Source organism: Ahaetulla prasina, chromosome 6 (genome assembly GCF_028640845.1).
Source record: "Ahaetulla prasina isolate Xishuangbanna chromosome 6, ASM2864084v1, whole genome shotgun sequence".
Lineage (NCBI taxonomy): Eukaryota > Metazoa > Chordata > Lepidosauria > Squamata > Colubridae > Ahaetulla > Ahaetulla prasina.
In genome coordinates, this window is record NC_080544.1 from 17,307,607 (window position 1) to 17,322,754 (window position 15,148).

Sequence of the window (15,148 nt, forward strand, 5' to 3'; positions counted from 1 at the left end):
ACGATCCGGTAGCGATGGAGGCGGGTAGTTCGGAGAACCAGTAGCAAAAATCCCTGCTCCCACCCCCACCGCCCACCCTCGCTGTTCCTCTTCTCTGTCCCTGAAGTTCTTGGTGGTGATATAGCTGCAAACGGCCTTAAATGACTGCCACGGCGCTTCGAGGGGCTGCACTACAGCTGATCAGCGCTGTAGGCGGCTAATAGACCAGTGCCTCTATTTTTAAAGAAGGTAGACCAGTGCGCTCCCAAAAAAAGGCAATTAATAGACTGATGCCTCTATTTTTAAAGAAGGTAGACCGGTGCACTCCCAAGTTTTGTATACTTTATTATTTTTATTATTTATTATTATTGGCCACGCCTACTGGGTCACCTGACCACCAAGCCACGCCCACCAATTAAGCCACGCCCACAGAACTGGTAGGAAAAAATTTTAGATTTCACCCCTACCCCCAGGACCCATTTGTGTGCCCAGGAGGCTCCAGGGAGGCCTGCTAGGTCCAAAACGGGGGGCAGGGGGGTCATGCGTGCATGCACGGGGGAGCAGGGGGGTCGTACATGGGGTCGCATTGCATTATGGGTGCCGGCATGCACGCTTTCAGCACACGACAAGAAAAAAGTTAGCTATCACTGTCCTATCTCATCCCCAACCAATTACTGATGTAGATAAGAACAATCTTTAAATGTTCCATCATGCAAAAAGTGTCATTATTCTCTTGACCTAAGACTTATCATGTAGATCAGGGGTCTCCAACCTTGGCAACTTTAAGCCTGGAGGACTTCAACTCCCAGAATGCCCCAGAATGCTTTCTGGGAGTTGAAGTCCGCCAGGCTTAAAGTTGCCAAGGTTGGAGACCCCTGATGCAGACAATCTAAAGATGCCTTGGGGATGACCCTAGGAATGATGCAATGAAGGACAGCAATCTGCTCGGCTCCATTTTAAATAAGTGATGTCTCAAATGTCATTTAGCTAAAAATTAGGAACTGGCTCAACTGAGGTTCCAAACTTTGCCAATTACTTTGGTGTGTGGGTGTTTCTGGGGAATAGCAGGAGCATTTATTTGAACAGGGACTCATTTCCTTTTTATAATGAAAAAGAAGAACAAACCTATAGTACAAGCCAGCAGTGTGCTGCAGCTACCAAAAAAGCCAACACAGTTCTAGGCTGCATAAACAGACCGATAGAATCAAGGTCACGTGAAGTGTTAATACCACTTTATAATGCCTTGGCAAGGCCACACTTGGAATACTGCATTCAGTTTTGGTCGCCATGATGTAAAAAAGATGTGGAGACTCTAAAAAGAGCGCAGAGAAGAGCAACAAAGATGATTAGGGGACTTAAGGCTCAAACATATGAAGAACGGTTGCTGGAACTGGGTATGTCTAGTCTGATGAAAAGAAGGATTAGGGGACACATGATAGCAGTGTTCCGGTATCTTAGGGGTTGCCACAAAGAAGAGGGAGTTCAGCTATTCTCCAAAGCACCTGAGGGCAAGACAAGAAGCAATGGGTGGAAACTAATCAAGGAGAGAAGCAACTTAGAACTAAAGAGAAATTTCCTGACAGAACAATTAATCAGTGGAACAACTTGCCTCCAGAAGTTGTGAATGCTCCAACACTGGAAGTTTTTCAGAAGAGATTGGATAACCATTTGTCTGAAGTGGTGTAGGATCTCCTGCCTAAACAGGGGATTGGACTAGAAGACCTCCAAGGTCTCTTCCAACTCTGTTATTCTATGTGTAAATAATAGATCTACTAAGCCTTACAATGTTCCTTAGCAGAAGGCATGTACGATACATGAAGCAGGGTTTGTCAGAGAATGGAAATGAGAGTGGAAAATAAATTAGCAAATTAAAAGACATTGATAAGACTTTGCTTTGTGGTTTTGTAGCATTTGTAATAAACAGAACTATGGTTTGGAGAATTGGTGAAAAAAACCATTCCGCAAACGAATTAAATTGGATGAAGTGTTCTCTCTTTTTCTTTTCAGCTTCCAAAGAAAATGTTGATTGCTGTGACCTGAACTGTTGCACTTTATTTTTCTTTTCTTTTTTCCTTTAAAGGAATGATTGGGAGCCTCCAGACAAAAAAATAGACTCGAGGAAGCACTGGGCTGAACCTAAAAGCATTTATGAATATCGTCCAGGGATGTCTTCTGTTCTGAACAATGAAACATTGGTAATGGTAATTTTGATTTTACTTTTATGTGCGTATTTTCCATTGGGCTCTGTGGATTTGGTTCCTGCCTGAAGTAGTATCTCCTTGAAAGCCTGCAGAGAAACTGGCCAAGTGGTCGTGGTTTTAGAGTTAGAGAGGCCTAATCTGAGGAATTGTGTGAAGTTCTCCCCTTGGGAACAATCTGAGAAGCCTTGTTCCTATGTGGAGACTGCAGATTGAAGGGCAATGCTTGATAGGCCTTCATGGGATTGATTACCTTCCACTGTATTCTGAATGAGTGGAGTGCAGCCCTGCTGCACTCCATTCCTTATTGCAGGGGTCTCCAACCTTGGTCCCTTTAAGACTCCCTCTAAGCTTTGCTGGCTGAAGGACTCTGGGAGTTGAAGTCCACTAGTCTTAAAGGGACCAAGGTTTGGAGACCCCTGCCTTATTGAGTCACTACTTCATCACAATTGGCAAGGGCAGGAAGGAAGAAGAGGGAGAGCCAGTTTGCACACTGGCAAACAGGTAGGAACCAGCCTTCAACCCAGCCCCTCTCCTATTGAGGGGGAAAAACTAGCGCTCCTTGTGCTAACAGGTAAATTATCTGTAAATATCATTGCCATTCAGATAATGGAAATACTGCTGTTTCTCCATTTCCCTGTGAATAAGGGAAGACTTCCTCTCTTTTGTGCCAACTTTTTTTTTTTTTGCTGCAGGATCCCAGACCACAAATAAATCAACTATCCAGTTTTTCCTGAATGGATGGAAGGGAAAAGGATCAGGGGTGAAATGTTCCCGGTTCGGACCGGATCACCTGATCCAGTAGCGATGGCAGCGGGTGGTTTGGAGAACCAATAGCAAAAATCCCTTCCCCCACCATGCCCAGCTGAGCTGCGCAATCATCAGAGGTTTTTTTTTTACTTTTAAAAGCATTTTTTCTTCGGCCGAAAAAGATGATTTTAAAAGTTTTTTTAAAAAGCCTCTGATGATCGCGCGGCTCAGCTGGGATCGTCAGAGGCTTTTAAACCTCTTCAGTGGAAGAGATTGTAGAAAAAATTCTTTTAAAAGGCTCCTCTGATGATCCCAGCTGAGTTGCCTGATCGTCAGGGGCTTTTTTTTTTTAAAGGCAAAAGAAAATGCCTTTAAAAGAAAAGAAAAGCCTCTGACGATCAGGCAACTCAACTGGGATTGTCAGAGGAGCCTTTTAAAAGAATTTTTTTGGCCAAAGAGGTTGTAGAAAAAATGCTTTTAAAAGTAAAAAAAAAAAGTTGGCCACAACCACCCAGTTAAATTACCCAAGCCACGCCCACAGAACCGGTAGTAACAAATTTTACATTTCACCACTGGAAGGGATGATATATTTTTTTCCCCTTTCTCCTCTGGCTACAGCAGCCAAACTACTGGGGAATAAAACATTATTTCCTCTCTCACTGTTCACCTTCATATAAGATGGAAGGATATTTTCCCTCTTTCTCTGTTAGTATTTTACAAGAGACATTACCAGAGGTGGGTTTCAGCAGGTTCTAACCAGTTCTGGAGAATCGGTAGCAGAAATTTTGAATAGTTCGGAGAACTAGTAGTAAAAATTCTGACTGGCCCCGCCCCAGCTATCCTCTGCCTCCCAAGTCCCAGCTGATTGGGAGGAAATGGGGATTTTGCAGTAACCTTCCCCTGGATTGGGGAAGGAATGGAGATTTTACAGTATCTTTCCCCTGCCATACTCAGCAAGCCATGCCACGCCCACCAAGCCACACCCACAGAACCGGTAGTAAAAAAAATTTGAAACCCATCACTGGACTTGTGATCAATGTGCACTTCTTAAAAAGATCTTGAACAGATTTTATTTCCTAAAGCTCTCTGTACATACAGCAAGCTGTAAGAGAAGGAGGAGTTGACTCAGATGGTTAGATGGGCTGTTAATAAGCCAGTCCAAAGTTTGTGAAGATTGGATTAAAAATATATTCTTAAAGCCTTGTATGATCTTTCTATGTATGCCACGGCTTCTAAATGCGAGCTACTTTTAAAGAACAAGGTCATTTAGAAATTTGTGCGATCAGTAAAACAAATCTCAGATTTGAAAATCCTATGAAAAAACTCTACCAGAAAGTTGGTGGCTTTAAAAAATCCTATTAAAAAAGCTCGGCTGTATTTTAAAACACGAGTAATAAATCTGTGATTTATTGCCCCTGCAACCTGGCCACTAGACTAGTTTCCTTAATTGACTGTAATTTGGTGACCAAGGGGAATGTTAAAAAACAGAATGGTTTGGAAGAGTGAAATTAGATGCAGTCACTAAATATATATCACTATGATGCAGTGACAGAGTTGTCAAGAACAAATTTGGCATCTGTTTTTATTGGCTAACCTTAATAAATTGTGGGAATGCTGTGGGCATAATAACACTGATTTCAGTTAAGCATCTGGCAAAATTCCCTGTTGAATCTGAATTAACAAGCTAGTTAAATATGACCTAGATAAGCATTTTGAATCCAGATTTCCTTAAAAAATATTTCTTGTTAAAGTGAAGGAGGTTGTCACATGTGGCTACCCAAGCCTTTAAATCTTGGGTGACTATTTTCAACATGTATTTTACCTGGATAACAACATGGAGAGAATATTTAACAAATTTCCTGGTAGAACAAATTTGAACAGGGCTGCTACAAGACACAAACTACACTCCAGATGATATTTTGAATTGTTTCTTAGGAATTTAAATGTTAACAGAATTTAATTTAACAAACAAATGTGAAGCATTTTTCTAAGGAAGTATCCAGGAGTAGAATTTGGTGTAGCTAGCTTGGTAGTAGTTCTTGTGAAGAGCATCTTGGAATTGGAATTGATAATCAGGTTAATTATGAGTGTGATATGGAAACAAAAGACATTTGTACATATTCTGGGTTGGTTGCACTGTATCTTATATACCAAGGCTGTGTCTTAAGAATGGTTTCATGTATTCTTTATTTCTTGTACAGTGATTCTAAGAACTGCATGTCATTAATTTTATATTTTTTCCTTAACATGGAATACAGTAGCAAAATATGACTCCTTCTTAACTGTCATATTGTTCCTGGTATATCCAGTTCTTAGATATACCATTCTTGATTGTTATTTGAATTCTTAACCCACAATCATGCATGAAATGTTAGCAATTTCTTAGAGTAGAAGCTTTTCACTCTCTTTTTTAGGAAATTCACCCAACTTCACCATTAACCCATCTGCTGTCTAAATGTACCCTCATTAGTGTGGAGCAAGATTTCCCAACCATGGCAATGTGGACTCCCAAGTCCCAGAATTCCTTTGCCAGCTATATGGTGTAGAGCAGAGGTGGGGAACAATGGCCCCTTTATGACTTGTGAGCTTCAACTCCCAGAATTCCTGAGCCAGCACGGTCGTAAAAGTCATTAAATGGCCATAGTTCCCCACCCCTGGTGTAGAGTTTTACCTTTTCATGTGCTATTTTTGAGACTGGCCTTCTCACTTACCTTATGTGCTGTTAAAGATGCCATACTCTATATAAATAAGGTAATAGGTTGCAGTGGGACTGGAGTAAAAAATGGATCATGTTCAGAGAATGATATTATCCAGCAGCTGAGGAAATAGAAATCTTGACTATTTCAGGTAAAGTGCTTTGGAGATTAGAGATGGAATTTTGGACTTTGTCCACGTGTTGTATTTGTAGAAGGACATGTCATGTAGATTCCTCCACTCATGTTACTGTTGACAATTCATAATATTCCAGTCATTATTATTTTTTTGCTTAGCCTGTGAAGGAAGTGATTATGTAACTTGAACTGTACATTGAAGTTAAATATGCAAGAACTGATTATTTATTTGTTTAATGAAAAGAAGGACCAGGGGTGACATGATAGCAATGTTCCAATATCTCAGGGGCTGTCACAAAGAAGAGGGAATCAACCTATTTTCCAAAGCACCTGAGGGCAGGACAAGAAGCAATGGATGGAAACTAAGCAAAGAGACAACCCACCTAGAACTAAGAAGAAATTTTCTGATAGATAGAACAATTAATCAGTGGAACAATTTGCTTCCAAAAGTTGTGAATGCTCCAACACTGGAAGTTTTTAAGAAGAGATTAGGTCCCTTCCAACACTGTTATTCTGATATCTCTTTATTGCTTTTCCTGTTTTAGAAAAATAACACAAATATATGGAGAGGTTATTTTTTGTCAGGAAATACCTTTCTTTAATGACAGCAATGCACTCCCATTTTTTGTTTACTTAGAAATGAGTGTAACTAAACCTATTCCCAGTGAAGTATGAGTAAGATTGCAAATTGTTATTAAAATTATGGGTGTAACCTTCCGGTTTGATAACTAGGAAACTATTGAAAAAACTTACAGAATGTGGCACCTTTAACAGTCTTCCTATGCATTCTTTGCATAATATTGTCCTTCTCTTTCTTCCATTCTTATATTACCAACTCTTTAGCCTCGGGATATAAGCCCAGAAGAGATAGATTTAAAGAATGAGCCTTGGTATAAATTCTTTTCGGAATTGGAGTTTGGGAAACCGGTAAGTTGATAGTCCCAAGCATTAATAAATAAGATTTTGTTATGGATCACTGTCTTTTCCACTTGTATGCATAATGGAACAAAAATTAACTCATCCTGGTTTAGCCAACTTAATTATATTGTTATAGCTATAGTGTGTGTTATTTATCTTTTGGGAAAATCATGCAGGCCAGATTTTGAAAGTCAAACTGAAGGAATATCAACAAATTTGTAACTATAAGATACTATGGATGTTTTCTATAGGTCTTCTAGAATTTTCATTTCAAGCTGTAATTTGATTCTACAACCATGAGGAGTAAATTCAGTTACCTTGTTTTTCCAACTCGTACGCTTTTCAGATTTTGTTTTCGCTAGCAAGTCGGAAGGGAGAATATCAGAAAGTATCCTCATTTTGAAGTTCTCATTTTTTATCTTGTGTTGAATGAAATTGTTGGTTATAGAAGGCCTTATATGAGAGGACTGCATGGATTTTATGTGGGATTATGTTTCAAAGGAAAATGTACCAATTAAAGGTTTCTTCCAAAAGGCAGTTGAATAGTTGAAAACGTTATTTGATGAAATTTAATTGTTGATTTACTGCCTTTCTTTTTATGAAGCTGAAAGTGGTGTACACAGAGCTGGGCTAAGACATTGGTTGTCCCAGAGTCACCCAGTGCAATCTGGGCTTAATTCCTCCTTTATCTCATATCTTACTGGGTTTTATAAAGTTTATAAAGGATTTTTTTGTCAAAAGAGCAACACAAGTAAACACATGTAGTGTTCTGTATAAATCAGACTGGGAGGCTTAGTTAATTCGTATTGATTCTTTGACCAAATGGAGGTATTTGGTTCCTTTACTTGGTGTTTGTTTTTATTTGTGGAATTGGTATTGGGCAATGCATGGATAAGATTTTCAAGTAAGGCAAGCGTTTGTTTTTACCTTTCTTAATTGACTAATATTTTTATGAATTGGTCTGAGCAATAAAGTGGAAGATCAGATATCCATTTAAGGTGAGGCCCTTTCTAAGAAGGCTTATTTCCAGGCAGGGGTGGGCTGCTGGGGGTTTGTAGGGGTTCTAGGAGAACCTCTAGCTGAGATTCTGTACAGTTTGGAGAACTCCCAAATCCCACTCCTGGCTGACTCCACCCACCCCATTCCTCCCAGGAATCCCCACGCGGCCCATTTTGGATGCAGGTAAGTGCAAGGCACGCACGGAGGCTCGGGGAAGGTGAAAAACGGACCTATCATTAGTTCAGGAAGGCTAGAAATGGCCTCCAGAGGGCCTCCAGAGCCTGGGAAGGCTGTTTTTGTCCTCCCAAAGGCTCGAGAAAAGCCTCCTGAGCCCGGGGAGGGAAAAAATGACATCCCCCCCCCCATGGTGCAGGGGGCCGACTAGGCCACGCCCACCATGGCTACACCCAGCCAGCAACCAGGCAGAGAACCCCTTGCTAAAATTTTTGAAGCCCACCCCTGTCTTTAGGGCTCTCTCAATGTCATTCCCTCAAAGAAGAGACTTTTAGCAAGTGCTGTCTGGATATCCTATTGCCTTATTTTTAAGTAAATGTAAATAAAATGAAACCAGATTTGGAATTCCTTCTGTCCAGAAAATCCATTTGTTACTTTTGAAGAATGGTGAAATTGAATTTTCAATCGGGAGGGGCAGAAATACATCCCTGAGATCAGTGGAAAATTATGTCAGATTACTCACTATGATGAGGCATAAGGCTTGAAAATGAATGGCTGAGTCGAATTATAGCTAACAGCATTCCTTGAAACACCCCATTCCCCAGCTCCATCATCAGCCATGGCACATGGCATCACTATTGCTTTTTGACAAAGGATAATAGTCACATTGCCTTCAAGAGCCACAAGTAGCTTTTTGAACAACAGAAAGCTAGTACTTAGCAAACGGAGAACATTTTATGCAGCAGAAAGATGGAAGTGGCAACTGAATATTTGAAAAGCTGGGTTTGACAATAAGTGCTAATCCAGCATTCATTAGAGTTGTGGACAACTCTAACTTTACTGCTCTCTCGTCTATTCTTTTGTTCAAAGTCAGTACCATTGCAAAACCAAAAAAAGCTTCACTTGCTTTCTCAGATTTTATTTCTGCATAAGAATAGAATCTCAGAGTCGTATAATTGGAGAGGACCTCTTGGTCAAATCTACTGCCCATTGTAGCAGTTGAAAGTAGAGCATCCCAAGCAAATATATCCAGCCATTACTTCAACAAATGAAAGTTCAGGATCCCATTGATGGACTACCCTTGTAGAAGCATTTTTCTGCTATTCAACTCCCACAATCTGCACTCTAAGATTAGAAATGTACTGGATTTTTCTATGTGACATTATTCTAGGTATTTGAAGAATACTGTAACATCCAGTTTTGTCTCCTCTAAACATACCCCATTCTCATAGTTCATCTTGCACAATTGAGTTTTCTATTTATTCTCTGATCACCTTTATTATCTTTGATTGTGTCTCTAAATTCTTTCTAAAATGTGATGCCCGGAAGTAGACGCAGCATTCCAAGTGGGTTTTGATAGATATACAACAGAGCATTTCCCCCCGCCCCCCACTTTACAGCTTAAGGACAGTAACAGCCAGAAAAGAGTAAGGTTGAGCATCACTCCAGCATCAAAAAAATCCAAGTAAACCTTGCAGGAGATAAGCAGTACAGAGTTAGGGAAGCGGAGATGGGAGTCCAAGGTGCATATGACAAGGCTGGAGTTCAGTTGAGGCTTGAAATAATACCTTTGTAGCAGTAAAATGCTCCTTAGTGAATGCCTTATATACAGCATGAAGAGGTATATTTCAGTCACAGCCGTGAGTCTTAATGCAGATTAAGTTCACACATACAGTAGTGGCCAAAATTGTGGAAACCTTTTGGGAAAAGAGTATTTTTGAGGTTTGATGGCTAATAACACCACTTTTTTGGGGGGCGTCAAGATAATCATATTCCACTGCTGGAATGGCCTGGAAATAGCCCAGACCTTCACCCAATTGAAAAACTATGAAGCTGACTAAAGAAACCCGATGGACTATGTGCATACTTCTTAAAAAAACTTTCCACTAATATAGCAGAATCCCTAAGCATAATCTTTGACAAAGCTTTCACGACCAGTTCCCTTCCCAAACTTTGGTCACTAGCCACGGTCATCCCTATCTTCAAAAAAGGAGACCCCAGCTTAGTCAAAAATTACAGACCAATCTGTGCTGCGTCACCTGCAAAGTCACGGAATTAATCATCAACCAATCCATTACCTCACACTTAGAAACTAACAACCTACTCTCCAATAAACAATTTGGTTTCAGGAAAAAATTATCGTGCAACTTACAACTTCTCCACTGTAAAAACATATGGACTACAAATCTTGATCAAGGCAAAACAATAGATGCAATCTACATAGACTTCTGCAAAGCTTTTGACTCAGTAGTACACAATAAACTTCTCCTAAAACTAAAATCCTATGGCATTTCAGGACCCCTTCACAAATGGATATCTGCTTTTCTGTCTAACAGACAACAAGTGGTCAAAATTGGCAATGCTCTATCAAATCCTGTTCCTATCAAGAGTGGCGTTCCTCAAGGCAGCGTCCTTGGTCCAACACTTTTCATACTATACATTAATGATCTTTGTGACCATATCTCAAGTAATTGTGTTCTCTTTGCTGACGATGTCAAACTATTTAACACCACAGACAATACATCTATCATTCAAAAAGACCTTGATCATCTAACCGCTTGGTCTAAAACTTGGCAACTCCAAATCTCAACCAGCAAATGCTCAGTCTTACACATAGGAAAAAAGAACCCAAACACTAAATACATACTTGATGGACATTACCTTACAGATGACCCCCATCCCGTTAAAGACCTTGGAGTTTTCATGTCAAATGATCTAGGTGCCAAAGCCCACTGCAACTACATAGCAAAAAAGGCTCTAAGAGTTGTAAACCTAATCTTGCGTAGCTTCTTTTCCAAAAACACTACACTACTAACCAGAGCATATAAAACATTTGCTAGACCAATTCTAGAATACAGCTCGCCTGTTTGGAACCCTCACCACATCTCTGACATCAGTACAATTGAACGTGTCCAGAAATATTTTACAAGAAGAGTTCTCCATTCCTCTGAAAACAGCAAAATACCTTATCCCACCAGACTTGAAATCCTAGGCTTAGAAAACTTGGAACTCTGTCGCCTTCGACAAGACCTAAGTTTAACTCATAGAATCATCTATTGTAATGTCCTTCCTGTTAAAGACTACTTCAGCTTTAATTGCAATAATACAAGAGCAACCAATAGATTTAAACTTAATGTCAACCGCTTTAATCTAGATTGCAGAAAATATGACTTCTGTAACAAAATCATCAGTGCTTGGAATACTTTACCTGACTCTGTGGTCTCTTCCCATAATCCTAAAAGCTTTAACCAAAAACTTTCTACTATTGACCTCACCCCATTTCTAAGAGGACCATAAGGAGCGTGCATAAGCACACAAACGTGCCTACCGTTCCTGTCCTATTGTTTTTCTTTTCTTCTTCCTATATATATGTATGCTTATACCTCCTAATATTTACTCATATATATGTTTATATACTATATAATCTTTTTGTATGATACTTACATATATTGTTGTGACAAAATAAATAAATAAATAAATAAATAAATAAATAAATAAATAAATAAATAAATAAATAAATAAAACTTGTCAGAAGCAACCCAGCAATAAAACCCAGTTAATAGAAGCCATCCTTCAATCTTGGTTTCACATGATTACAGCTGCAGAACTAAAAGACTTGGTTCACTCCATGGGAAGATGTTGTAAGGCCGTAATTCATGCTAAAGGTTATCCAACTAAGTATTAACTGACATGGTGATATTTTTTGTATATCTCGTTTTTTCTACGTGTTTCCCTTTTCTTCTTTAAACTGTAACTGCTATTCTAATAGCAAATCCTTCATAAAGGATTTTGCATTACACGTTATTGCATTACATTCTTGATTAAATTATCTTTCCGTTGATATATAATTTTATGGTATTACTACTCCCAAAAAAAAGTGGTGTTATTAGCTAGTTTTAGAAAATACACTTTTTCCAAAAAGGTTTCCACAGTTTTGGCCACTACCGTAGACACTCCCCACCAGCTTTCTCAGTCCATGTGTTGCTGTGCAAAAATATCACCCATATTACTGTATCGCTGAAAGATACCTGCCAAAGCTCAGCTTCTCTTTACCGTTTCAAGCACTTTGGTATAAACTGAGTAGTTTTCTTCACTATATGTAAAATTCTATACTGCTGTGCAGAAGGATTCCTATTGTTCAAGGAACAAAGTAATAGTATTTGGATATTTTAACTGAATGTAACTGAATTAGTCTACATAAGAACATAGGTTGTTTAGGAAAGCCAAATTATAAGATGAAATGGTCCTCTGTATAAGACCCTTTTTAACCTCCTAGAAGAAACTGGGTAGAAATATCTTTTCTTTTATGTACACTGAGAGCATATGCACCAAGAGAAATTCCTTGTGTGTCCAATCACACTTGGTCAATAAAGAATTCTATTCTATTCTATTCTATTCTATTCTATTCTATTCTATTCTATTCTATTCTATTCTATTCTATTCTATTCTATTTAACTTTATATTTCATAAACAACTTGTAAAAATTCTCTACACTGTATATTCCACCTGGAAAATCTGAGGGCAGGTTGAAGGTGCAGAACTCCAGATTGAGACTGATGGAAATTCTATTATTTTAATGAGGCTAAATCTCTTATGTCTGAATGAATTGTATCAAAAAACAATGAAGGAGCCTGTTGATTTTACCTTTTCAAACTCTGGAGAACTTGCCAAATGCCTGAAGCATCAGGGTTCCAAGTAACACCCCCAATGAAAGAAGAATCCAAGGCTAGAAGTTCCTCAAAGTTCCATTTTATTAGAGATGTCATATTGGCAGGTCTGGGAAAACCTGAATCTGAAAGCTTCCAGGCTTTTCCCACCCAAAAGAAAGTCCAAGTCCCCTCCTCTGCACCCACATGTCCATCACATGGTCCAATCAATGCACTGTCCCAACTGGAGATGCCTCCCAGTCACATCACTCCAGGTGCAGGGCAAGATGTCCTTGACTCTCTGAGAAAGGAATGTTATTAGGACTATGTATCACCCATGCTCCATACAGTCCCCCCTCCCAGTTTTCCACAGTGGTAAATGTGGCAGGCCTGAAGGCCCAATGCCAAAGATGGCTTCCAGGGCTGTCACTGAAAACAATGAAGGAGCCTGTTGATTTTACCTTTTCAAACTCTGGAGAACTTGGTAAAGTGCCAAATGCCTGAAGGGTGACACATATTGTTCCTGTCTTCTGAAGAGGCAAAGGAGAACTCAGGGAACTGTCAACCATTGCATTTGAAATACTCATTTTCATTTGGTTATATTTGAGTTTTTAATATACGCTAGTGACCCGTAGTGACTCTTGCCAGATGGGCAACCATATAAATTGACTGAAAGAAAAATAAACAAATTGGAGAACAAAAAACTTCAAACATTCATATTTGTTCATTCTATCCAAAAGGATATTTGTCTGCACCAGAGGTCTTCAAACTTGGCAGCTTTAAGACTTGTGGACTTCAACTTCCCCAGCCAGCTGTGCTGTCCACAAGTCTTAAAGCTGCCAAGTTTGAAGACCTCTGGTCTACAGCAATGTAAACTGTGGGAAAAGCTTTGCTAATGTAATTAAGAAATAGAAAATAGATTTGAATAAAACTATCCAATGTATAGTTTCTCAAAGCTCTTTGTTCTTGGGTTGATTCCTCATCCAAAATAATTTCATACACTTTTAAATATGATTGACCCAACAAAGATATACTTTGGTTTTCTGATATTTTCAATAATAAAGTTGATAATCTATTGCACAAAGTTACTCCAACAGTAAAATTCATAACTTAAAACTGTTGAGGCAAAATGAATAACTGAATGCCAACTGGAAGTGGTAAAATCTATCAATGATTATATTTACTTCCATGGACAACTATTACATATTATGTAATTTTAGAAAATATGTGGGGAAAACTAATTCGGTGTAGTGGATAAGGCACCAGGTTAGAAGCTGGGAGATCATGAGTTCTAATCCCACTTTATACACCAAGCCAGCTGGATGATGTTGGGCCGGTCATTTTATCTCAGCCCTAGAAAGGAGGTAATGGCAAACCACTTCTGCAAAACCTTGTCAAGAAAACTGCAGGGACTTGTACAGGTAGTTGTCCGAGAGTTAATACTGACATGAAGCACACATATAGATCGAAAGAAAAAAAAATCCAAGTGAGAATATCTTTTGGGTTGATTTTTTATGACTTTCATGAATTTTATGCCAATTTATAAATCCCTAATCCTTTCCCAGAATGTTTTCTACTTTCAAGAAAAAATCTAAAATATCATAATTTGATGCGAGTTTTCAGAGATATTTACTTTGCTATCACTTGTGGACCTTCCCAACACTAACCAATCTGTGTATCACTGCTATGCACCTCCAACCCCCACATCATCCCTCCGTACAGCCCCTCCTTCCCCACCTGGCAGAAACCCCTTACCTGTCTGCTTGCCTAGAATATCCAACTTCCTGCTGGCTTCCCCATTGATTTTCCTTGTGCAAAGCTGGCAATGGAAGTGATGATCACATGACTGCAGCTGACTGCAGTAGTTGGACGGGTTACAACTTTTCCATATTACAATTCCATAGGAACAGGGGTGAAATCCAGCAAGTTCTGACAGGTTCTGGAGAATCGGTAGTGGAAATTTTGAGCAGTTCGGAGAACCGGTAGCGGAAATTTTAAGTAGTTCGGAGAACTGGCAAATGCCACCTCTGGTGGCCCCAGAGTGGGATGGGAATGGAGATTTTGCAATATCTTTTCCCCAAGAGTGGGGAGGGAATGGGCATTTTGCAGTATCCTTCCCCTGCCATGCCCACCAAGCCATACCCACAGAACCACTAGTAAAAAAAATTGGATTTCACCACTGCATAGGAATAATAGATCCTGGATTTTGGATGCTGTAAATTAACCCATTTGAAGTACCTGCTTCAAAAATTGTTTCCCTATGATGCACTTGAATGTTACAAACACACACAAGATTTTTACAGTAGTAGTATAACAGTAGATTGTAAAGACTTCAGTAAGTATTAGAACAATTCATCAAAAAATTTAATGGTAGCAATGGATGGGATTTGGTAAAGCTTATGGAGAAAAGATTCAACTTTCAAATAAGATGGGAGACAACCCAAGATCTGATTATTCAGAGAATTTCAAAACCAATTCTATTAAATACTTCCACCAGAAATAACTGCTTCATCCTTAAATCTGTACAATCCTTTATTTTCCCATTCATTATACTGTATCAATTTATCCAGATGGTCCAAAACCTAGAAGGGAGAAGAGATCAAGAGCTGAAAGCTATCTCTAACTTTTCCAAATATCTATGGTAAATTATAGA

At 39.2% G+C, this 15,148-nt stretch overlaps 1 protein-coding gene across 29 annotated transcripts in view; it reads left to right on the forward strand.

Moving 5' to 3' along the window:
* The window catches only part of SORBS1 (sorbin and SH3 domain containing 1), a 160,178-nt gene that overhangs the window by 104,690 nt on the left and 40,340 nt on the right, over positions 1–15,148 (forward strand). For 20 of the 29 annotated variants that reach the window (XM_058188979.1, XM_058188971.1, XM_058188960.1 and 17 more), the window contains 2 exons: positions 2,060–2,180; positions 6,602–6,685. In XM_058188979.1, coding sequence (XP_058044962.1) covers positions 2,060–2,180; positions 6,602–6,685 — 205 coding nt within the window. The remainder of the gene's footprint in view (positions 1–2,059; positions 2,181–6,601; positions 6,686–15,148) is intronic. The other 9 variants (XM_058188958.1, XM_058188967.1, XM_058188957.1 and 6 more) reach the window with 2 other exon arrangements.